At 35.7% G+C, this 23,090-nt stretch overlaps 2 protein-coding genes across 5 annotated transcripts; one reads left to right on the plus strand and one right to left on the minus strand.

Annotated features, from left to right (window-relative positions):
- Nucleotides 1–37: 37 nt before the first annotated feature.
- LOC138708816 (cytochrome c oxidase assembly factor 5) lies at nucleotides 38–4,495 on the minus strand. 3 transcript variants are annotated; one of them, XM_069839014.1, is made up of 4 exons: nucleotides 4,324–4,495; nucleotides 2,771–2,891; nucleotides 403–504; nucleotides 38–305 (listed from the first exon to the last, which is right to left on the minus strand). In XM_069839014.1, the coding sequence occupies exons 2-4, from the start codon at nucleotides 2,876–2,878 to the stop codon at nucleotides 264–266; spliced, it is 252 nt and encodes an 83-aa protein (XP_069695115.1). In that variant the 5' UTR covers nucleotides 2,879–2,891; nucleotides 4,324–4,495; the 3' UTR covers nucleotides 38–263. The 3 variants fall into 3 exon arrangements, with proteins under 3 accessions (XP_069695115.1, XP_069695118.1, XP_069695117.1); XM_069839017.1 differs by having other exon boundaries at nucleotides 4,321–4,495; XM_069839016.1 differs by lacking the exon at nucleotides 4,324–4,495 and adding an exon at nucleotides 4,180–4,314.
- Nucleotides 980–21,412, plus strand: CysRS-m (cysteine--tRNA ligase-like protein, mitochondrial). 2 transcript variants are annotated; one of them, XM_069839013.1, is made up of 11 exons: nucleotides 980–1,205; nucleotides 5,376–5,671; nucleotides 8,117–8,327; nucleotides 10,947–11,080; nucleotides 11,162–11,293; nucleotides 11,395–11,531; nucleotides 13,904–14,032; nucleotides 15,536–15,634; nucleotides 16,541–16,666; nucleotides 19,575–19,676; nucleotides 21,034–21,412. In XM_069839013.1, exons 2-11 carry the CDS (start codon nucleotides 5,428–5,430, stop codon nucleotides 21,091–21,093), a joined length of 1,374 nt encoding a protein of 457 aa, XP_069695114.1. In that variant the 5' UTR covers nucleotides 980–1,205; nucleotides 5,376–5,427; the 3' UTR covers nucleotides 21,094–21,412. The 2 variants fall into 2 exon arrangements, with proteins under 2 accessions (XP_069695114.1, XP_069695113.1); XM_069839012.1 differs by lacking the exon at nucleotides 980–1,205 and adding an exon at nucleotides 4,639–5,174.
- Nucleotides 21,413–23,090: the final 1,678 nt, after the last annotated feature.

Here is a 23,090-nt window from a genome sequence, read left to right on the forward strand (position 1 = left end):
GAACAAGGTGTGAAATGAAAACAGGTACAACCAAAGATTAATTTAATAACAATCACATTTATTATTCAAATATTCAAAATTGTGCCTACATTGTAGATTACAGTATGCAATAATTAATGTATTGCTGCATACTGAATATGGAACTTTATGTCCAAAGTTTAAAACATATTAGACAAATTCCCTTGATGTACATGTTGAACATGGATACTTTATTTACAAAATGTTTATATTATGACTCTTAAATGAAACGAATAAATTCGACATCAGTAGCCTTTCCTCCCACGAAATCGTGTCCTATTGTCTAACTGAAATCAACAAAGAAAAGTCCAGATATTTACATAATACCACTGTAAAAAGTAAAGGCATTTCAACTTCTGTCAGTAAGTAGTAGGAATTTCTTACCAGGGATCTCTTGCACTCAAAAAATGTTGTCCGCAATGCATAACACTCGTTAGGAACAGAAGCATCGAAAGTCTGTAGGCATTCTCGAGGAGTTTTCTTGTCCTAATGAATAATGAGAAAACATTAACATCTTTTAAAATAGGAGTTCAACATGAAATAGACAATTTATATAATGAAAAGAACATTCAGGAAGTGTAAATATGAAATACATACAGTACTATATTTTTATAAACTCTGTTGACTATGACAAAGGGTGACGATCAAATTGAACTGTATCTCCAATAATGAAAAGATGAGGATGATTATTATTGCGGAAGGGCAACTAACATGTTCTTTGATGCATTAGCATTTCTTGTTGTTCACTAAAGATTAAATATGTTATGTGGAAAATGCGAAATTTTTTATATAGGCTACTCAGTGGTATTTCCTAAACTCTGTAAATGGTGGACAGGTCTGCAGATATATCGACTATAGTGTTTTCAATCAGTAGGGATATTTTTTTATCCAATAGCACGACTTGACTTTGTCATTCACCCAAGGATTCACATCTGTGAGCGACACTGAAACTGTAGTTCTTTTTGCCACTATAGGCGTTGCCCTTGGAGCACCATGAGAGGCAAATTACACAGCACAGCATGAAGATGATGATTAATGGCGCAGAGATAGAATGCAGGTAGAGGAAACGGCAGTATTCCACAAAACCTACCACCATCTTTGTCTACCACAAATTCCATATGGACCCACCAGGATTCGAACCCTGATTACCAATATGGAAAGCCGACGCTGTAGCTATTCAGCTAATGGTGAGTCATAGTGGTTGTCTTACAAAACATTACGAGGGGGATCCAGGAAATAACGACCGTTCGCGCATACCCTTCCTTGTTTGAAGGTCAACTGGCTTCCTTAACATGTGTTCTCATAATATTGTGAGTACTGGTTGCAACAAGTCGCCATTGTGCATTTTGTGTTACTTCAAAATGAACGACGTGATTGATAATCCCGCCGACTGTGAGGTGAGGAGTGTGATTCGATTTTTGAATGCCCGATATTTGAAACCTGCAGAAATTTACCAGCAATTGAAAGAAGTGTATGGTGATACTGTAATGAATGAAATAAATGTGAGAAAATGGTGCGAAATGTTCAACAATGGGCGAACAAATGTCCACGATGAAACTCGCACCATTTTCTCACATTTCTTTCATTCATTACAGTATCACCATACACTTCTTTCAATTGCCGGTAAATTTCTGCAGGTTTCAAATGTCGGGCATTCAAAAATCGAATCACACTCCTCACCTCACAGTCGGCGGGATTATCAATCACGTCGTTCATTTTGAAGTAACACAAAATGCACAATGGCGACTTGTTGCAACCAGTACTCACAACATTATGAGAACACATGTTAAGGAAGCCAGTTGACCTTCAAACAAGGAAGGGGAGTCAGCTGTGTGGCGGGTATGCGCGAACGGTCGTTATTTCCTGGATTCCTCTCGTATCTTGTAGATTTGTAGCGGAAATTGGGACCAATATAGTATTTACTTTTTTAAATGACCAGATTCCTAATTATTTTTTATGATAGAAGAAACCATTAAAAACCGATCACATGAACCACCCTGGGATTTGAATACAGGATCTTCCGAATGCAAGTCCAGTGTTTTATCACTGAGCTTTCTTGCTCGATGTTATGAATGTTAATTTCATGTACTGCACACGAAAGTGATTAATTTTTTTACTGTGCGGCAAGTCTAATATCTCTCTCTCGTTTTCGTATCACTTTTCTGTACTGGAGTATTTTCAAATTAGGAGAGCAGAGGTGTTTTATTTTTTTGCTGTTAAAAAGCACTGCTGGCAGTATAAATGTCATGAATAGGGTCAACTTAAGTAGCATCCAAATTTTACATTATAAATTGAAAAATACTACGGCAGTTTAGTATCCAATGCTGTAGTGATGTAGTCTATTGCAAATGATTCAATAGTCGGTTAGTTAATCAGTCCGTAGTCAAGACAGAATTATATATATTACATGGGTAATTAACAAAATATTGTGAATTTTCTTTTATTCACACTTGAGAATTTTGATACCGTACAAACACGATTCTGTTCGAAAAAAAAAAAAAAGGCTTTGCATACATTTCTAGTAGTAAGTAATTTTTTTCATGCTTGCAGACAACGATTTGTCCCAGTGATTAATAAATTAGTGGTTTTTGAAACTAGTGATACTATTCAGAATCAATAAAATATGGTGACAATACAGTAATGGTATAATGAGAAAGTTGAGGGGGAAGTTAAGCACTTAAAAAAGAAATACAGCCCAGAGTCGCTCTGTCCACCATAAAATGCATTTTGTGACTATTAACTTTCAAAATACCTTTTTTACGCAATCACTTTCCAGAAGACACATTTTTAAATCTGCTCTTATGCCAGCACATGGACTTTCATCTGCGAGGTGGGCATTTTCTCCTTCATATTTCATCATATTGCAGCAGGATCTGAAAATTCAAATAAATCTATCATTGTTGAAATAATTTAATACATAATACCCAATAATTTACCATATTTCCAAAAATACTTAATTAACTTATGTACGCCAACCTACAGCCGTTCAATAAGCAATCTATCTCACTTATACTGTATGTTGAGCCAGGATCCAAATCATAGAACAACAAATAAACATTAAGCTTAGATTAATCTGACAACACTGCTCACTTGTGATCCTAAAATATGAACGTCGCTAGTAACACTTAATATGCCATAGACCTCAAAGCCTTAGAACCAAAGAGAACAAAGAAAAATCATCTGTTGAGTGCTGCTTAGTCATTACGAAGCTGATGGTGACGATTTCTTATCCAACATTGTTATGGGGGATGAAACACGGATTCATCACTTCGAGTCTAAGAAAAAAATTCCATCCATGGAATGGCATTACACAAATAAGATTCTCTTCTGGAGAAAAAGTTCAAGATGGTAACCTCAACTTGTAAGATCATGGCTACAGTATTCTGAAACTCCAAAGGATAGATTCTGATTGACGAAATGGCTTGTGATGAAATGATCAACTCAAAAGTCTATGTCAACAGTCTTAGGATGTTGAAAAGACAATTCCGGCATTTTTGTCTGCACGAAAAGGTGAACAAATTTCTCCTTCGCTATGACAACACGATGCCACACACAAACGTGCATGCTCGAGAGAAAATCAATAAACTTCAGTGGGCTGTTGTTCCTCATCCACCCTACAGCTCAGATCTTGCACGGCCTGACTTTCATCTCCTGGTTCTCTGAAAGATGCAATTCACGGAAAGCAATACAATGACGAGAATGTCATAGTCGAAGTAAGAAAATGGCTACAAAGAAACCAGCAGAATGGTGCTTCAAGGGCATACTTGCTTTCACATCTAGTTGGCATAAGACTAGATTTGAGAGGAAGAATATAAGAATGCGATTATGTAACGTAGACAGGAATGTAATGTGATTGAAAATTATGCATAAATTCATTGTGCCAGCAATTGAAAAAAAAAGCACGGTACCGGTAAATTGAATTTTAAGAAATGCTAGACGCCTGGAAAAATAGTTGTATATATAGACCTACAGAGAAAATGAAGGTGGAGAAATGATACATAATATGCATATTATACAAATATATATATATACCCACATTCAAATTTATAGTGTTATTTTCAAATTCTCTCAATGGAGAAGTGTTTCATATATATTTAAAAAACAGTGCCAGATAACATAAAATATGTTAAAATATCCATATCATAACAATGATTCGCACACCTTTTTACTTTAAACGAAGAGCAGAACACCTTCCAGGTTAAATATTAGAAGTATTGCAACTGTTACAACCTTAATAACCACTAACACAACCAAAATCAAAGAAAGAGTACACATGTAGAAGAATATAAGAAAAATCACGACTACCTGATGATGGACCACTTTCACGAAAGTCAAATTTGTATTTTCTTGTGATGTAACTAGAGCAGTTTATCATACACGCATAGACTGTGACCATTCATCCAACACACGTTTGTTTACTTCCAACATATGTGCGGACTACAGAATATCCAATCAATGCAAATAAAAGTAATGTTCGAATTTTACTACATTTGCCTATTTATGAGCAGCTTCTGGGATTAATTTGCGTGGCTCTATCATAACATTACTGCTATAAATAAATAATCAACAACTTAGAAATTATGTGGTGAATATAAAATATGTCAGTAAACATATTAGTTTGTCAGTGTTGGTTCACCTGCTAAGTAGAATTTCTGTAGTAACTGAGATAATGGCGGCGCGTACAATCTGTCAAGTTATTCTGTTGATAAACTAAATCTTATTACATAAATAATTTATTTTGACAGTAGTAATACTGAAGGTAAAGAAACAGCATTCACGGAAAATAACATAAGGACAATATATCGCGGTTGCAAAGAGATATTCAAAGTATGGAAATAGGAATTCTAACCTACAATTCGAATAAGTAGATATATAAGTCGAATGTGAATAACTTATTCAGATTTAAGTATGAGGTTGTTAAAAAGGAACAGTGTAATGTCCATTTGGTTGAGGAAACAACATATTGCATCCTCGCCTCGGAAGAATGTTGCCAAACATGACAAATGGATCTTACCGAAGGGTTATGAAACGAATATATCAGTTTTTAACTGTGTGACAGATTCTAAAGTACCATTAATATTAAGAAATCCAAACTTTTTATCATGGTACATGTGTGGCCCTACCGTTTATGATTCAGCACATCTTGGTCATGCATGGTATGTATCTGTATGTATTTAGTACCTATTGTCTCCTGGATGTTTAATATATAATGTATTAATCCGCATTAAAATATTCATTGCTTCTAGCATGGTGCAAATATTTCTCCTTGTTTTTTTCACCATTGGTTAATTTTTAAATCGTGACTTTGGAGATCGTTGAGCTGCAGAAATGTGTTGATTTTTTTATTATTATTTCAGCTGTTACGTGAAGTTCGACATCATACGCAGGATCCTCATAAATTATTTCAATATGAATGTCGTCATGATGATGGGTGTCACTGATATTGATGACAAGATCATTGCTCGTGCAGCTGAGTGTAAACAAGATCCAAGACTACTTGCTGATCGTTATGAAATGGAATTTTTCGAGGACATGTCTAATTTAAATATTATGTCACCGACAGTTGTTACAAAAGTAACCAATTTCGTCCCACAAGTCATCAGCTTTGTACAAAAAATAATTGATAAAGGACAGGCGTATGTTACTGAAGACGGTATGTCTTGTTAATATGAAATTGGAAAATAATTTGTCATTTTTTATCATTTAGTTCTAAGCTTAATAGTTTCAGAAATTAATTAGGAATATTATTTGGAAATTCTTCATAAAATTACTGCATGTCACTTATAATGTTTAGAGATTATATGACATTAATATAGGCCCCATTTTACTCATTTATTTAGCCTATTAATCTGAAGTAAAATAGGCTGTATCTCTAGTATTATACGAACATTCCAGAGGACTCTAACGAAATTTTTTATTTATCATATCATATAACTCATAAGCTATCCGGATTAAGCGTATTGTCCACACCTGTGGAGTAATGGTCAGCGCGTCTGGCCGCGAAACCAGGTGGCCTGGGTTCGAATCCCGATCGGGGCAAGTTACCTGGTTGAGGTTTTTTCCGGGGGTTTCCCTCAACCCAATACGAGCAAATGCTGGGCAACTTTCGGTGCTGGACCCCGGACTCATTTCACCGGCATTATCACCTTCATTTCATTCAGACGCTAAATAACCTAGATGTTGATACAGCGTCGTAAAATAACCCAATATAATAATTAAGCCTATTGGCCTGTTCAGTCCCATCAAGGGATTACATAATTTTTTTACTTGATTATTTAACGACGCTGTATCAACTACTACATTATTTAGTGTCAATGGAATTGGTGATAGCAAGATGGTATTTGGCGATATGAGGCTGAGGATTTCCATAGAGTACCTGACATTCGTCTTATGGTCGGGGAAATCCTCGGAAGAAACCCAAACAGGTAATCAGCCTAACCGGAAATCGAACCTTTGCCCGAGTGCATGTCTCGGCCTCTCCAAAGGTCTTTTTCCCTCTGCCCTCCGAACTAACTCTATATGCATTTCTGCATTCGCCCATACATGCTACATGCCCTGCCTATCTCAAACGTCTGGATTTAATGTTCCTAATTATGTCAGGTGAAGAATACAATGTGTGCAGTTCTGCATTGTGTAACTTTCTCCATTCTCCTGTAACTTCATTCCTCTTAGCCCCAAATATTTTCCTAAGTACCTTATTCTCAAACACCCTTATTTTTTATTTTTATATTTGGTTGTATATCAATCCATCTGGAGAAGTTCAAGTATATTTTGTGTATCCTTATGGGAGAATGTTGTACTTGACAATTAAATTTTTAGATATGGCAATGTTGACTAACCTAACTTCATTTCATTACTAGTTACGTGTAGGCTTTCTTTTCCAATAGTCAGTTTAAAAATATCCTCCTGTACTACTTTAGCATTGAAATCCCCCAATAAAGTTTTCATGTGGTATCTAGATAACTGATCAAAAGTGTGCTCTAATTCCTCATAGAAGCTGTCCTTTATAGTCGTCTTTCTCTTCTGTAGGGGCGTGAGCATTTATAACTACGATTTCGCACCATCTACCCTTAAGTACTAAATATGATAACCTGTCAGTGATAAATTCGACCTTTTTTGCTGCTGATTTTATTCTTTTATTAATAAAGAATCCTGTCCACACCTGTGGAGTAACGATTAGCGCATCTGGCCGCGAAAGCAGGTGACCTGGGTTCGAATCCTGGTCGGGGCAAGTTACCTAGTTGAGGTTTTTTCCGGAGTTTTCCCTCAACCCAATTTGAGCAAATGCTAGGTAACTTTCGGTGTTGGACCCTGGACACATTTCACCGGCATTATCACCTTCATCTCATCATCATCATCATCATCCTTCACGAATTAGGCCTCTGTAGACCTGTTTCGGCCCCATCTAGCAGTCTTCTTAAAGGTCTTCCTGGTCGACGATGTCCTCTAGGTTTATATTGCACCTTCATCTCATTCAGATGCTAAATAACCTAAGATGTTGATACAGCGTCGTAAAATATCCTACTTAAAAAAAAAAAGAATCCTGTTCCTTATTGGTCATTATTGTTTCCTTCCCTATAATACAATAAGTACACTCTTATTTGTGATATGCTATTCCCATCTAATCTAACCTCCTGTACTCCCACAAAGTCTATTCTATACCTAGCTAGTTCTTTTGCTACTAACGTTATCCTTTCTGTTCTATATAGACTTGTAACATTCCAAGTACCAATTAGTAGGAGATTAAAGGAAAAAAAGAATGAATTGATCATTGCTGTAGCATCTCAAAATCATAAACATATTATGTATAACAGAACTTGAAACAACTGATGTCTGATTTCTGTAATGAACAAGGTATTAAATCTGTGGGATTCAAATTGGTGGTGAATTATAACATTTATTATCTTGTGGTTGTATAGAGCTCGATTAGGGATTTAAAAAAATTATATCCCAGCTTAAATTTATTAATGAAAAGACTTTAAACCTCATATGGAATTTGTTAAACTTACGTAATATCAGATTGTGTGTGGTGATGGTATGTCACTAATTAAAACTTGTCTTGACAACTTTCTTGATTACTGTATATCTCTTTGTACAGGATCAGTTTATTTTGACACAAGTAAGTTTAACCGATATGGAAAGCTGTCTCCGAACATTCCAACAGAAGACCCATCAATAAGAGAAAAAAAATCTGCAATGGACTTTGCTCTATGGAAGGCTTCTAAACCTGGAGAACCATGGTGGTCAAGTCCTTGGGGATCTGGAAAAGGACGACCAGGATGGCATATAGAGTGTTCAGCAATGGCAAGGTTAGTATTATTGACAGTTTAACTGGTCTAGTATTTTCAAAGTTAATAGAAAATATAACTTCTTTTATGCAATATGTATAGACATGAGTTGGAAATAATGAAGTGCATTCCATAACCTCTCTTACTCATATCCCATCCTCACCTTTCCGTGGTACAACCTGTTAAAAATGGAGGAAATGCTATTTCAATATGCTGACCTGCCATGGCATACATAAGTGTCCTTACTTATCAGATTACCAGGAAACAATTGGCATTCATACAGTCCTCTCTGTAGATTGAAAACTCAAAATTCATATCCATGGTTCAAGAATTAAAACAGAAAATCAATATCCCGAATTTAAAAGAAAACTTACAAATTAAACCAAATATAATCTAAATTTAACAGAAGAAATACTGAAATCAGAAGTAAGCACTGAAATAATGAAACAATTGTCTTTAGAGACAATTAATATTAGGTACCCTCCACAAAACTGGCTTCATTTATACACCGACGGATCCTTGATCTCCAGAGAACAAGGTGCCGGTGCAGGTGTTACGTGCTGTCTCTTCTCACTTTATAGATCTCTTGGATATGGAACAAGTTTTGATGGTGAAATCATTGCAATAAGTGAAAGTCTCAGGAATCTTCTATGCCACATCAATAAATTTAAGAATGCAGTTATATTGTCAGACTCCAAAGCAGCTATTCTATCAATAGTCTCTAAACACACACCTTCATCTCAAACAGCAGAAATAACTAAAATGCTCTCTCAATTAATATCACTCAATAAAAGAATTGTATTCCAATGGATACCATCCCATTGTGGAATCCTGGGAAACGAGAATGCGGATGCTTTAGCAAAGAAGGGCAGCACTGCTACTTACAGACCTGTTACTAAATCTACGTATTACTCTGAAAAGATTTATTAAATCTACATACTTAGACTTCAACAAACAAAATTTGATAACACAATCTCAAGGGAAAAAATGGAACTCTCTGCATCATAATCAACAGTTAATTCCCAATTTACCACGAAAATCGTCTGTAGCTGCATTTAGATTGGCAACAGGCCATGATTGTTTGGCCAAACACCTGCATAGAATTGGAATATATCAGTCTCCTAACTGCCCATTGTGCAACTCAAACCAAGAAATGGATTCGGAACACCTCAAAATCTGTGCTTCAGTGGCTGGCCATAATATCTTTGAAAAATATTGGAGTGCAAGAGGTCAGATGACTTTATTGTCAAACGCCTGGCATTAGAAAACAACAACAACAAGAGTCCCTGCGTGGTGAAGAGGGGATATAGTCGGTGAAGTTGTTTGATAATCTTCCCAGCTATGTCATGTGGACCCGCTAACCTACTGGTTGGTCCTCCAGTTTTGAGGTAACTCCCATAACATAAAAATATCTCTTCATTAAAACAGTTATACTTTTTTCTATATTACTCTCCTGTATTAGAGAGCAAGAGAGTTAATGACTTCATTGCCAAGAACTCAGCATTGGTTAACAACATATGTATAGACATATATACACACACCCACATAGCTACGAGCGCTCGGACACACCTCCCTTCACACACACACACACACACACACACACACACACGATTTTTCTTATTAGACACAAAACAAGATGGCATTTACAACACAAAATTAGTACATCTTGATTACACAACTTTTAACACTATTCACTTTGGAAAACGTAATAATATATCTTTCACGTATTAAATTTTATGTTACCTTGTTAACATGTTTCGGCCTGCTATTGACCATCTTCAGAACTGATCGTTGCTGGTCTTGGCGCCTTTTGTTTTGTTTCCTGTGAAGGGTATGTTTGTGTAGTGTAATGTGGTGTCAAAGAGTGTGTGTGTTCTGAAATTGAGTTGTGTGTTGAGCATTTCATTTGGATGTGTTTTTATGTGTTTGTATATTTCATATTGTTCTAGTGTGTTTAGTTTCTGGCTTTTTGGTTGGATGTGCAGTATTTCCATGTCTGTGTTGATGTCTCTGTATGTGTGGTTAGCATTTGTGATGTGTTCTGCATATGTGGAAGTGTTTTGTAATTTTGTTATGGCCGTGATGTATTCTTTGTAACGTGTTTGAAATGATCTGCCTGTCTGTCCAATGTAGAAGTTCATGCAGGGTTGCACACATACAGAGACATCAACACATACATGAAAATTCTATACATCCAACCAAAAAGCCAGAAACTAAACACACTAGAACAATACGAAATATACAAACACACAAAAAACACATCCAAATGAAATTCTCAACACACAGCTCAATTTCAGAACACACACACTTTTTGACTCCACATTACACTACACAAACACACCCCCACAGGAAACAAAACAAAAGGCGCCAGGACCAGCAACGTTCAGTTCTGATGATGACCAATAGCAGGCTGAAACATGTAAATAAGGTAACATAAAATTTAACACGTGAAAGATATATAATAAGTTTTCCAAAGAAAATGAGTGTTAATGTTTTTTCTTTCTTGTGGAGATTTGTGGCACTGTATATGATAAGTGGATGAGCTAATGGAAAATACAGGACATGCTGTAATAAATGAAACAAAAACCTTATTTCTAAGATTAACATTTCAGTCTAATTTTATTTTATTTTTTCTTACAGCGCAATCTTGGGATCCAGTATTGATATCCATTCCGGAGGTATAGACTTGATTTTCCCTCATCATGAGAATGAAGAAGCCCAGAGCTGTGTGTACCACGGAACGGAACAGTGGATCAACTACTGGCTACATACCGGTGAAGTTCCGTTCTTCCTATTTGTTGCGAACTGTGAAAATATTCTTCTGCTGTGGACTAACAACATTCTTGTTGCTACAGGTCATCTGCACGTCAAAGGACAAGAAAAGATGTCGAAGTCGTTGAAAAACACTATCAGTATTAATGATTTTCTAAAATCATTTTCTTGCAACCAATTCAGAATTTTCTGTCTCCTGTCACCTTATAGGAGTAGTAAGTAGTTTTCATTGCTAAGAAAAGATAATTGCTTTTTATTCTATCGTATCTCTTTAAACATATTCTTCATATCAGTTTTAATTATTGTTTTTGTGCAGGTATGGAATACAGTGACACAGCTATGGAAAATGCTGTAGCAATCACAAAGAAGATTGAATCATTTTTGACAGATTGTGAAGCATATATCAATGATTACACTACACAAGGAGTTATTGATGAATCATACTTATTACAGGTGAGATATTTCTAATAAATGTTCATGACTGCTGTGGAAAGAAAGATAAGGTATTTCTTAGTCATACTGAAACACATACTGTCCGCTATTTCAAAAGATAACATAAATTTTCTTCTTCTTCTTCTTCTTCTTTTATTCTTCTTCTTCACTTTAAAGGATGAGTTCATTTATTACCTGGCAGTTAAATAGAATATATTTATTTCGAGCAGTAGAAACCCTGCTGGGCTAAGTGTGTGAAATCTTTGGGTGCTATTCATAGACATTTCGCTAGCCCGGGCTACGAGCGTGCTAAACTAGCCCTGACTATCGACTGGTTATTTGTACAGGATTCATATCATATAATATATAGCTAACACTGGTTTATGAATACGAAAAACGTTAGTTCGCTGATCATCCATCGGAAGCCTGCGCTAAGAATGTCTATGAATATGGCCCGTAATGTTCATAATGTTCATAATTCATATCGTATCATATCGCTAACACTGGTTTATGAATACGAAAAACGTTAGTTCGCTGATCATCCATCGGAAGCCTGCGCTAAGAATGTCTATGAATATGGCCTGTAATGTTCATAATGTTCATAATTCATATCGTATCATATCGCTAACACTGGTTTATGAATACGAAAAACGTTAGTTCGCTGATCATCCATCGGAAGCCTGCATTAAGAATGTCTATGAATATGGCCCGTAATGTTCATAATGTTCATAATTCATATCGTATCATATCGCTAACACTGGTTTATGAATACGAAAAACGTTAGTTCGCTGATCATCCATCGGAAGCCTGCACTAAGAATGTCTATGAATATGGCCTGTAATGTTCATAATGTTCATAATTCATATCGTATCATATCGCTAACACTGGTTTATAAATACGAAAAACGTTAGTTCGCTGATCATCCATCGGAAGCCTGCACTAAGAATGTCTATGAATATGGCCTGTAATGTTCATAATGTTCATAATTCATATCGTATCATATCGCTAACACTGGTTTATAAATACGAAAAACGTTAGTTCGCTGGTCATCCATCGGAAGCCTGCGCTAAGAATGTCTATGAATACGGCCCTTAATGTTTTGTAATTTTTTTTTTAATAAGTCCAGTCTGGATACTTTTTGATCAGGCCTCGCACGTATGTAATGCATTTAGGTATAATCAGAAACTATATTAAAAATAAAATCTGTGGTGTGACAGCCCCTGAAGGACCATAGCCTCCCAGGAGACTGCTGGCCTCAAGCTCACATACCTTAGCAGAAGTGAACGATCATCTAACCAGAACAGAGGTGTCATGTGCTTAGCACGATGATACTCCCAACTATTATAGCTGTTTTCATTAACTGGATTTCACTGCCTATCGTAACTATTCAAATTCATCACAATGCTTTGTGTGCACCAGTCCCATACACTAGCCGAAATTTCGTGATAAAATTATTTCTCTTGAGGATTCGAACCAGTTGCATTCCGTAATGTGGGCCCCAGTCATGATGTCTTTATAGAGCAATTTGCTCAAAATGAATTGCAAATTACATAATGTCTAATGGTTAAAGTGACAGAGAAAAAGAGAAATACTGATAGGGAGTGAGAGCAGTAGAATTGTTTCCAGTTTGTGGAAAATAGTACATTATGCAACGAGCCTATAATGGTAGTAATTTTCATACGAGCGTCTTAATTACCATTATAGGCAAGTTTCGTACGACATTTTATGCTCAACCATATTTCTAATTTGAAATTATTCATAAGTATTCATGTTATTCTTATCTGACTGGGGAGCGGAACTGACCTTGTGCAATATCTCGTAAATTGTGAGATGTGCGCAGACGCGAAAGTATTGAATTTTTTCCGAGAAACAAATGTAATTGACCTTGATATAATCAAGAGAGTAAAATAAACATTAATCTTGATATAACCTTGAAACTGATTTAGACATTGAAAAACGAGATGACAAATTGAATTTATTTGAATATTATTTACAATTAACGCTAATTATTATAGTAACAGAACATAACCTTCTGCGACAGTATTGGATTTCCAGCCTCCGTGACGTTTCGCTAGTTGTCTTTCAATTGCATACCCGAGAATAATCGATACTTGCGCTTTCATATTGCTACAATGGTGTTTTCTGATTGGTGGAATACCTGAACTTTAATGAATGGGTGTACTTTAATGAGGTCCATCAAAGGACTGCTACCATGTGTATAATTACTACATTTCAGCATGGTCGAGCATAAAAGTTTTTATTGACACAAACTCTACAGTACACTCACACTGGAACATTTTAAGTGTGTAAATATCTTGTTATGTGAAATGTAATAGTAATAATAATAAAATTTGACGACTTTATTTTTTTTAAATGTATTTTTATTATTTCAGTCTCTTGCTGAAGCTAAAACAAAGCTTACAGAAGCTCTGTCAGATGACTTCGACACTGCTACAGCCATGACTGCAATACTTCATCTCATCAGGATTGGAAATAAAATGCTACATCAGAAATCTCAACATGTTAGTAAGATTCTGCAGGCCAGTTAAATTATTGTTTGAAAAGGAAACTACCGAATTGACACTGTATCCATGTAATTCTTTATAGTTAATGTAGAAGGTTATTCTAAAGTAACGTCCCAGTTTGAAATGGCTGTATCTTCTGGACATATTAACAATTTGTCTCTTTCAGTACTATTACGAATTCAATAGACAATATCCTAACGTGCTGAGAAGATTTCGAACGTTACATGGATTGAGAAATGTATCGTGTTCTGTACTGGTGAACAGATTTGAAAAAAAAAAACTGGTGCAGTTACCAATGAAAAGTGATCCAGTAGACCGAAATCAGTAGAAAACGAAGTGAGAGCAGCACTAATTTTACAAGAAGTCCAGAAAGTTCTTGAAAATTCTGCATATAATGTTTGTATTGCTAATAAAGTTGCAGAATGAACAGTGTGTCGAATTCTGAGAAGACAGCTTCGGTTCTATACCTAGAATATGAAAATGTGTTTCGAACTCAAAGAACAAGTCCAGCAGATTCATGTCACTTTCGCTTTGCAAATGTTAGCATTGCACGAAGCAAAACTATTGTAAAAATTTATTGTTGACTGTATTCTTAACCACAATTGTTTATATAAGCATGACACAATTACCATAGCAACGAAATGCATATTGGAAAAAAATAAACCTATCTCTCCAAATAGTAATGGTATGTATATGAACCAAACTGTTAATATATACTAAAGATACAGCCATTTCAAACTGAGAACTTACATTAGAATAACATTATATGTACTATTATAGACTACTATGTACTGTAGTATGTCTTTATTTGTCAATATTTCTTTTGTAATGAAATATGAAACTAATTTATACATTCCAAAACTGTCTGTTATAAATATACGTAAATATTTCACATATTGCTTCTGAAAATAAATCTTAATTGACAACATCAGCGTTGTCATATATTGTTGAATTTTAATTGAATAATTTATATAGATACAGTTACATTTTCTATATTTCTGTTTAATTCAATCTCATCTCAGTAGGACTTTCCATATGGCAACTTCTCGTAAGAAAGATAAAACAATGCAAAATGAAGCAATGACACTTCATTGATGAACGTAGCAAAGAATGTTTTCTGAATTCATAGTAGCATCACTATTACTTATAAAGAAGTCACGTATTTTACTTTGGCGAATCATAATTGAATCAGTCGGAGCTAAAAGGAATTAAGTCACTTTTGACAACTTTTAAGGAGAAGCAAAAAATTTTCCATTAATAACACAAATATTATATTTTTATGTTATAGAAGACAAAAGAATATTTAAAAGTCTTAGTTCCTTCTTCCACCATTCGATGTGCATGACATCAGTTGTTCAAATTGTTGCATAACCCAAAACTTCATATTTTGACTTATTTCCTTTTAGCTCCGACCGATTCAATTACATTCCCCAAGCTTGCAATCTCCTAAGCTAATAATACGTATGATGATGATTAATTAGGTAATATTATATTTTAAAGGTTTCCGAACATGTTAGAAGTCCAGTAGCAGTGGCAGCTGTGGCATCTTTTGTTCGACAGTCGTTAGAAAAGTTTGGTGCTAAATTCTCAAGCAAAAAGGTAGGTAATTCTTTTCACTTTAATTAATAAACCTTCATAGTATGTAATGTAACATAACATAACGTAATGTATATAAACCTTTGAAACTGCTGTCTTGTTCTTTGGTAACAATAGATATGAATATCGAAAGTTATAGAAATTTATTTGTATAAAGTGTTAATAATTTGCTAAATAAGATTAATTAAGATAGGTTCTACTCATAGAAATTGTGAAGATTTATAGTTAATAATTTGCTTAATAAAATTAATTAAGATGGGTTCTACTCATAGAAATTGTGAAGATTTATAGTTAATAATTTGCTTAATAAAATTAAGATGGGTTCTACGCATAGAAATTGTGAAGATTTATAGTTAATAATTTGCTTAATAAAATTAATTAAGATGGGTTCTACTCATAGAAATTGTGAAGATTTATAGTTAATAATTTGCTTAATAAAATTAATTAAGATGGGTTCTACTCATAGAAATTGTGAAGATTTATAGTTAATAATTTGCTTAATAAAATTAATTAAGATGGGTTCTACTCATAGAAATTGTGAAGATTTATAGTTAATAATTTGCTTAATAAAATTAATTAAGATGGGTTCTACTCATAGAAATTGTGAAGATTTATAGTTAATAATTTGCTTAATAAAATTAATTAAGATCGGTTCTACTCATAGAAATTGTGAAGATTTATAGAGGACTGACAAGGATTCTTAGAAAGAAAGTTTTAAATAATTGCAAACAGTTGAAATGTGTTTTTTAAGACTGTACCTGCCGTTGAGAGAGAGAGAGACTTTTTTTTTTTTTTTTTTGGCAATATTTTTCTCTAAAACCACAACTAAAGCTGCTATTTGCAGAGCAACCTTCTTGCCTAATATTAATTTACTTTGAAGTTAAAAGCTGCTTTCTTTTTAATGTTTAGGAAATTGCTGTACAGAAACTGGATCATGGTCCACAGCTGGAGAAAATACTCGACAGTGTGGTTCAGTTCAGAAATCAAGTGAGACACAATGCACTGAATTCGCCGAACACAGATGTCAGTACACAGGTGAGTTTACATAGTCATTGGGAGAGCAATTTCCTTCAGTAAATCTATTTCAATAATAGTAGGAGATTACAGATAAGTCCTCATTGCAGAAGTGAAATTAGCTCTGCTCAAATAGCGAGATGGCATAAATGCCTTAGTAACTAGAGACTGAGCAACAACCACGTCTTATTCATCCAACCCCTTGCATCATATACAAGGAATCTTTTATGTTGTTGTTTTCTAATGCCAGGCGTTTGACAATAAAGTCATTTGACCTCTTGCACTCCAATATTTTTCAAAGATATTATCATGGCCAGCCACTGAAGCACAGATTTTAAATGGCAAGTTGTAGCCGATTTAAGTGAACGCCATATTTTAACGTTTTGGTGGCTACTTCATTCACACACAACCCCCAGAATATCTGGAGGACCACACCTGCTGTTGGTTGACGGGTCCATTGGACCTAGCTGGGAGATCTTGTTGATCTTTTATGTAGTCTGGGGAACAACCATGGATGCACTCAGTAACAGTGTTACAAGTGGTGGAGAAAACCCAGGACCAATCACCGATCCCACTCCCAGTGCAGTTAGCTCGTTTCCTCCTTTCTTCACTATGCACATTAAGTTTGGCTTCGGTAGTCTTCAAGATTGTAGCAATGACGATTGCTTTCCAGACATTTGGTCCAGTAGATAAGTTCCATACGAAAATGTCCAAACATGTATTGTCCATTCGATTTGGTCCAGAGAGAAAGAAGTCCGATCTAACCTGACATTTATTCTGTGTAACAATATTGTAACTTTAATTCAAAACAAGAATGTAACTTTTATTGTTACGACAATAATCACTTTCTATAATTGAATGTAAACACTCCCGTCAACAATGGGATTTCCACTCCACACAGTATTCGTTATTGCACTCCACAGACGACAATGACAATTTACATGGATTATTGAGAACAACAATGTACTGCTAATTTTAACTAATGTTCACAAAGCACTATTTACAAATCAGAACTGTCAGTTCTCAGTTCACAGTTCGTTTGCCTTGATTAGTTCTTCTAGCTCAGTCACTCGAGTTCACAGTATCTCGAACCCCAGACCTTCAGAGACAATCCACTGAACTTCGAACTCAGGTCCCCCAACTGCGGTCCACTGCACTCAAACTCAGGACTTCCGGCTCCCACAGTTATGGACACAACTCAAGTCGAGCTCCGGTCTCGAAGCTGGCTTCACTGCTACACAAGACTGCCTTGCTGTCCAAAACTAGCAACAACTGCAACTAACTAACTCAAGTTCACTCGCGTGTCGTATTTATAACTAAACCATAGTTTCGGGAAAGTACGATGCTGGAAATTTCTACGGATGTCCAGAAGATGACACCTCTCGAATTCTCTGGATTTCTTCCCTCAGTCGCAGGCGCATTACTCCCCCCTCTCTGCTGCGGTCGCCGTCTCTCCTCTCCTCTCTATGCCACAGCACATGCCCCAGGAAGCAGATGCGTGCGCAACTTCATTTGCCGCGCCGAGCCACGGCCAACCTTGCCCTCCTTCTGCTGGTCGTGAGATTGTTTCCCGGCTAGCACAATATGCTTTATCCATGATACACATTAAGGAAATATCTACAAGAAAAGTGCAAAGAAAATTTAGAACTTAGTTTCTGTGAATGACTTCTGTCAAGTAAAGATACTGCTCATAAATACGTGAAAGTTTCAGAGCTATAAAGTTGTTGTTTTCTAATGCCAGGCGTTTGACAATAAAGTCATTTGACCTCTTGCACTCCAATATTTTTCAAAGATATTATCATGGTCAGCCACTGAAGCACAGATTTTGGGGTGTTCCGAATCCATTTCTTGGTTTGAGTTGCACAATGGGCAGTTAGGGGACTGATATATTCCAATTCTATGCAGGTGTTTGGCCAAACAATCATGGCCTGTTGCCAATCTAAATGCAGCTACAGACGATTTTCGTGGTAAATCGGGAATTAACTGTGGATTATGATGCAGAGAGTTCAATCTTTTCCCTTGAGATTGTGTTATCAACTTTTGTTTGTTGAAGTCTAAGTATGTAGATTTAATAAATCTTCTCACAGAGTAATACGTAGATTTAGTAACAGGTCTGTAAGTAGCAGTGCTGCCCTTCTTTGCTAAAGCATCCGCATTCTCGTTTCCCAGGATTGCCATTTTCAGAGCTATAAGGTCAATATTGGACTAAAGAAAAAAAAATAAATCTCAACACATTCCTATAGAAGGAACAATGGATGGCATTGGGGCTGTGTTGGGATGAGAAAGTCCTTTAGACATCTATGGCAGCAAACACATGTTATAAAATCGTCAAATCATGCCCCAGCATTTTTGAAATTTAAGCTCACTTACTTACTTACTTACTTACTTACTTACTGGCTTTTAAGGAACCCGGAGGTTCATTGCCGCCCTCACATAAGCCTGCCATTGGTCTCTATCCTGACCAAGATTAATCCATTGTCTATCATCATATCCCACCTCCCTCAAATCCATTGAAATTTAAGCTCATAAAATAAAAACTGTGCATTTCTTATATGTCCATGATGCTGGTATGAAAGTCCAGTTTTGTGAATAGTTGCTAATAAAAGTTCATAATGGTGAGCTAAATTCTTAGCTGATAAATTGTCACAAGGCATGGTTTATGCTGCATGTATAATAATAATAATAATAATAATAATAATAATGGCTTTATTTAACCTGGCAGAGTTAAGCCCGTAAGGCCTTCTCTTACACTCAACCAGGATTAAAACTTGCTTACACAGTTGAACATAAAACTGGATCGAAATTAAGTAATTACATACTGATACAAAGGTAATTTACAGAAGTTCAAAGTCTACAGAAAATCTCCATCACTCGTAATTATTATGTAGCATGAATAATTTTCCCATTCGTTTGTTTCCCCCTGTTCTAGAATGACAGTGAGCAAAAACTTGGGAGCAAAAAGAATACATCACTCCTGCAAGCCTGTGATAGCTTACGTAATGATCTTCTGTCAGCAGGAATTCATATAAAGGTAAATTTAAAATTTGATTGTGTTTGTTGTAAGCTGGTTTTCTGGGATACTAACTTAAATGGACTATGATTACACTTCTTCTTTTAACATATTAATTACTAGTTTACATCAAATGACATAAAATTGATACATTTTTGCTTCGTTCTGTGAGCTTAGACTGTATTAGAAATGTTTTACAAGTTTCGAGAACATTAATCAGAATAGTACCGGTACTTTATTATATTGCAGTTCGTAATATTTTTAAGTGTTTGACGTCATTTTAAAAGTATTAGCTGTTGTATAAAATTGAAATCAGTATAGAATCCATCTTACTTTAATAGTGGTTTGTAAATGTCACTTGAAACTGTTTATTGTGATAAGATAGCACAAAGGATCAAGCATTGAATTTATTGGTTCTGACATTGAAATGTGAAGCTGTTCGTTTCCATTAATTTAGAAACAGAGACAATTACTTACGATTTCTTTTGAGTCTTCTGATTTTCCTTGTCTCAGAATGTTATAATTACTCGTATTTTTGCATTTATATCAGTCAATATTTTTAATGTATCCAGCTGTTTGCTGACAACATAAAGTCCACTGTAGTCTATTCAGTTTTTGTTTTTCACGAGAAATGAGGGGTATTTTGATCGCTGTTCATTATAGATGCCTGTTGCTAGTAGCCAGAGTTGGGGTGTAGTCAATATATACTGCAGGGCTGTGTCTTCTGCATCTGGTACTGATGATTTTAATTTACTTCTTTTGTGGTTTATGGATGGACAGTATAGAAGAATGTGTTCCAGATCTTCATGATTATTACACCACAGACAAGTAGGATTATCAAAAATGTGAAATCGGTGTAGGTACAATTGTGTGACAATGTGACCTGTTCTGGCTCTTGTTAAAAATGTTTGAACATGTCTGGGCAAGTTTTGTACATTTCCAGGTCATTTGGTTTCTTTTGTACGGACTGTAAAATTTTTCCTTTGTCAGAAGAGAGCCAATTGTTGATCCATAGGTTTTTAAAATGAGACTTTACTGAAGCAAAAGCACTGGATAGAGATATCACTTGAAGAGGTCTTGGTTGCAAACATGTTGCCTGTTTTGCAATATTATCGACTTTCTCGTTTCCAGGTATACCACAATGACTAGGTATCCATTGAAATGTTATTTCCTTTTGGAGTTCTCTTAGTTTACTTAGTTGTTTCTGAATTGGAATAATTCTATGTGCGTATAGGTTTGGTACATATGTAATTATATTAAATATAGCCCCCTTGGAGTCGGTAAGTATGCATTTATATGTGCAATGGACATAATGATAATTATAATAGCAAATGTGAGAAACATTTTATTCTTATTTAAAAACGTGCTTCCATTTTAGGATCATGGAAAAATGTCAACATGGAATTATGTCGATAAGCAAATCAAAGAAGAAAGATAACATGCTACATTAATTATGGAAGTGTACATAGAAAGAAAATTGTATGATGGACAATAATGAAAATTAACGGTAAATATAATTATGTACGTTGCTGTGCAATACTGAATACTGCCCTTTACTTTTCATATCCTTTGATACTGTGATAGAACCACGAAAACAGGTGTTCTTATAATCTCAGTAAAACATTCATTTCATCAACTCAGTATGTCTTAACGTGAATTATATTCTGATGAGGGAAACAGCCTTGTAACTAATTTCCTTGATTATAAACTTTTTTTGCCATTTCAGTTGTTTATACTCGTTGTTAAATTGGTAAATACAGGGTAAGGCAAAATGATCTTCCCGATTATAAACATAATGTTAGTTACTTACTTACTTATTATGGCTTTTAAGGAATCCAGAAGTTCATTGTCGCCCTCACATAAGCCCGCCATCATTCTCTTTCCTGAGCAAGATTAATCCAATCTCTACAATCATATCCCACCTCCCTCAAATCCATTTTAATATTATCCTTCCACCTATATCTTGGCCTCTCCAAAGATCTTTTTCCCTCCGGCCTTCCAACTAACATACTACAGTAGAACCTCTATTATCCGTGGTAATGAAGGGGATCGACTGAACGGTTAATCGAAAAAATCGGATAATCAGTACCATAGAAGACTTTCATAAATTAAGTGTTGCATAATGCAGTTTCGTAATTTTCTCCGTGGTCATGTGTTTTAACACATTAGGTAGTGGATCAGTATAATAGTTCTGTTGGAAAGAGTGGGTGAAGAAAGAATAATGCTGAAACTGCTCAGGAAGACAAAAAGGAATTGGCTGAGTCACTGACTGAGAAGAAACTGCCTACTAAAAGATGTACTGGAAGGAATGGTGAACGGGAGAAGATTTCGAGGCAGAAGAAGATATCAAATAATAGACTGCATTAAGATATATGGATCACATGCGGAGAGTAAGAGGAAGGCAGAAAATAGGAAAGACTGGAGAATGCTGGATTTGCAGTGACAGAACACTATGAATGAATGACGGGTTTCTAAGGCTCAAGGAAACTATCTATGATGGATTTCTATGGAAAGATATGAAAAGTATAGGTCTCATGTTATAGATTTAAGTAATTTATACACTTCATCCTTGTTTTTGTATTAAATCTCGCAACAATTGTAACTCCAATCTCGTATTCCGATGTGAAATGAATCACAGTTCCTCTTTTCCAAAACCACTCAATTATATGCACTTCTCTTCGATACTTAGCACAACATGTATCCTTTTGGCACTTCTGGAAGACGTTTTGCAGAGAAATTAAACAGGTCACTCGAACAGTAGATCATAATGTGTAAGGGCAAAAGCTTGTAATATCACTCTCTATAAAAGAGATACGTATTTTTTCTGCAACCAAAAAAAGGAGAGAATGACAGACGGATAATCCAACAATCGGTTAATAGGGTGGCGGATAATCGGAGTTCTACTGTATATGCATTTGTGGATTCGCCCATACATGCTACATGCCCTGCCCATCTCAATAAACATAATGCTACCGACATTTAATGGAATTCAAATGCACAAAACTGGTGCAAATGGAAAGAGCAGCCCTCAGAGTTTTGTTTTAGTACATCACGTGAAACTACCTGGTACAGTCCGCATCACTGTTAGTAAGTAGAGTGTTTTACCTTTGCCACAGTCAGTCTGACAACTGTGTTTGACAAATGGCTGATGTGGCGTGTATAGGAAGTGGTGCCAATCTCAGCTACACTAGCAACATACTCACAAACTGGGCACTATACTCTAGGACAGGGCTTGCCAAACTACGGCCCGCAGGCCGGATCAGGCCCGTGATCTACTTTTGTTCGGGTTCATTTCCCTTTCCTTCCTCCTCTTTCTACTTTTCTGTTCCTAGTGCTGACCTGCTATGGCACTAAAATCGTCCTCCAGTGGCTTAAGGAGGGAAAGCTGGTGATCAACAAGATCTCCCAGCTAGGTCCAATGGACCCATCGACCAA

This window comes from Periplaneta americana, chromosome 11 (assembly GCF_040183065.1).
Source record: "Periplaneta americana isolate PAMFEO1 chromosome 11, P.americana_PAMFEO1_priV1, whole genome shotgun sequence".
NCBI lineage: Eukaryota > Metazoa > Arthropoda > Insecta > Blattodea > Blattidae > Periplaneta > Periplaneta americana.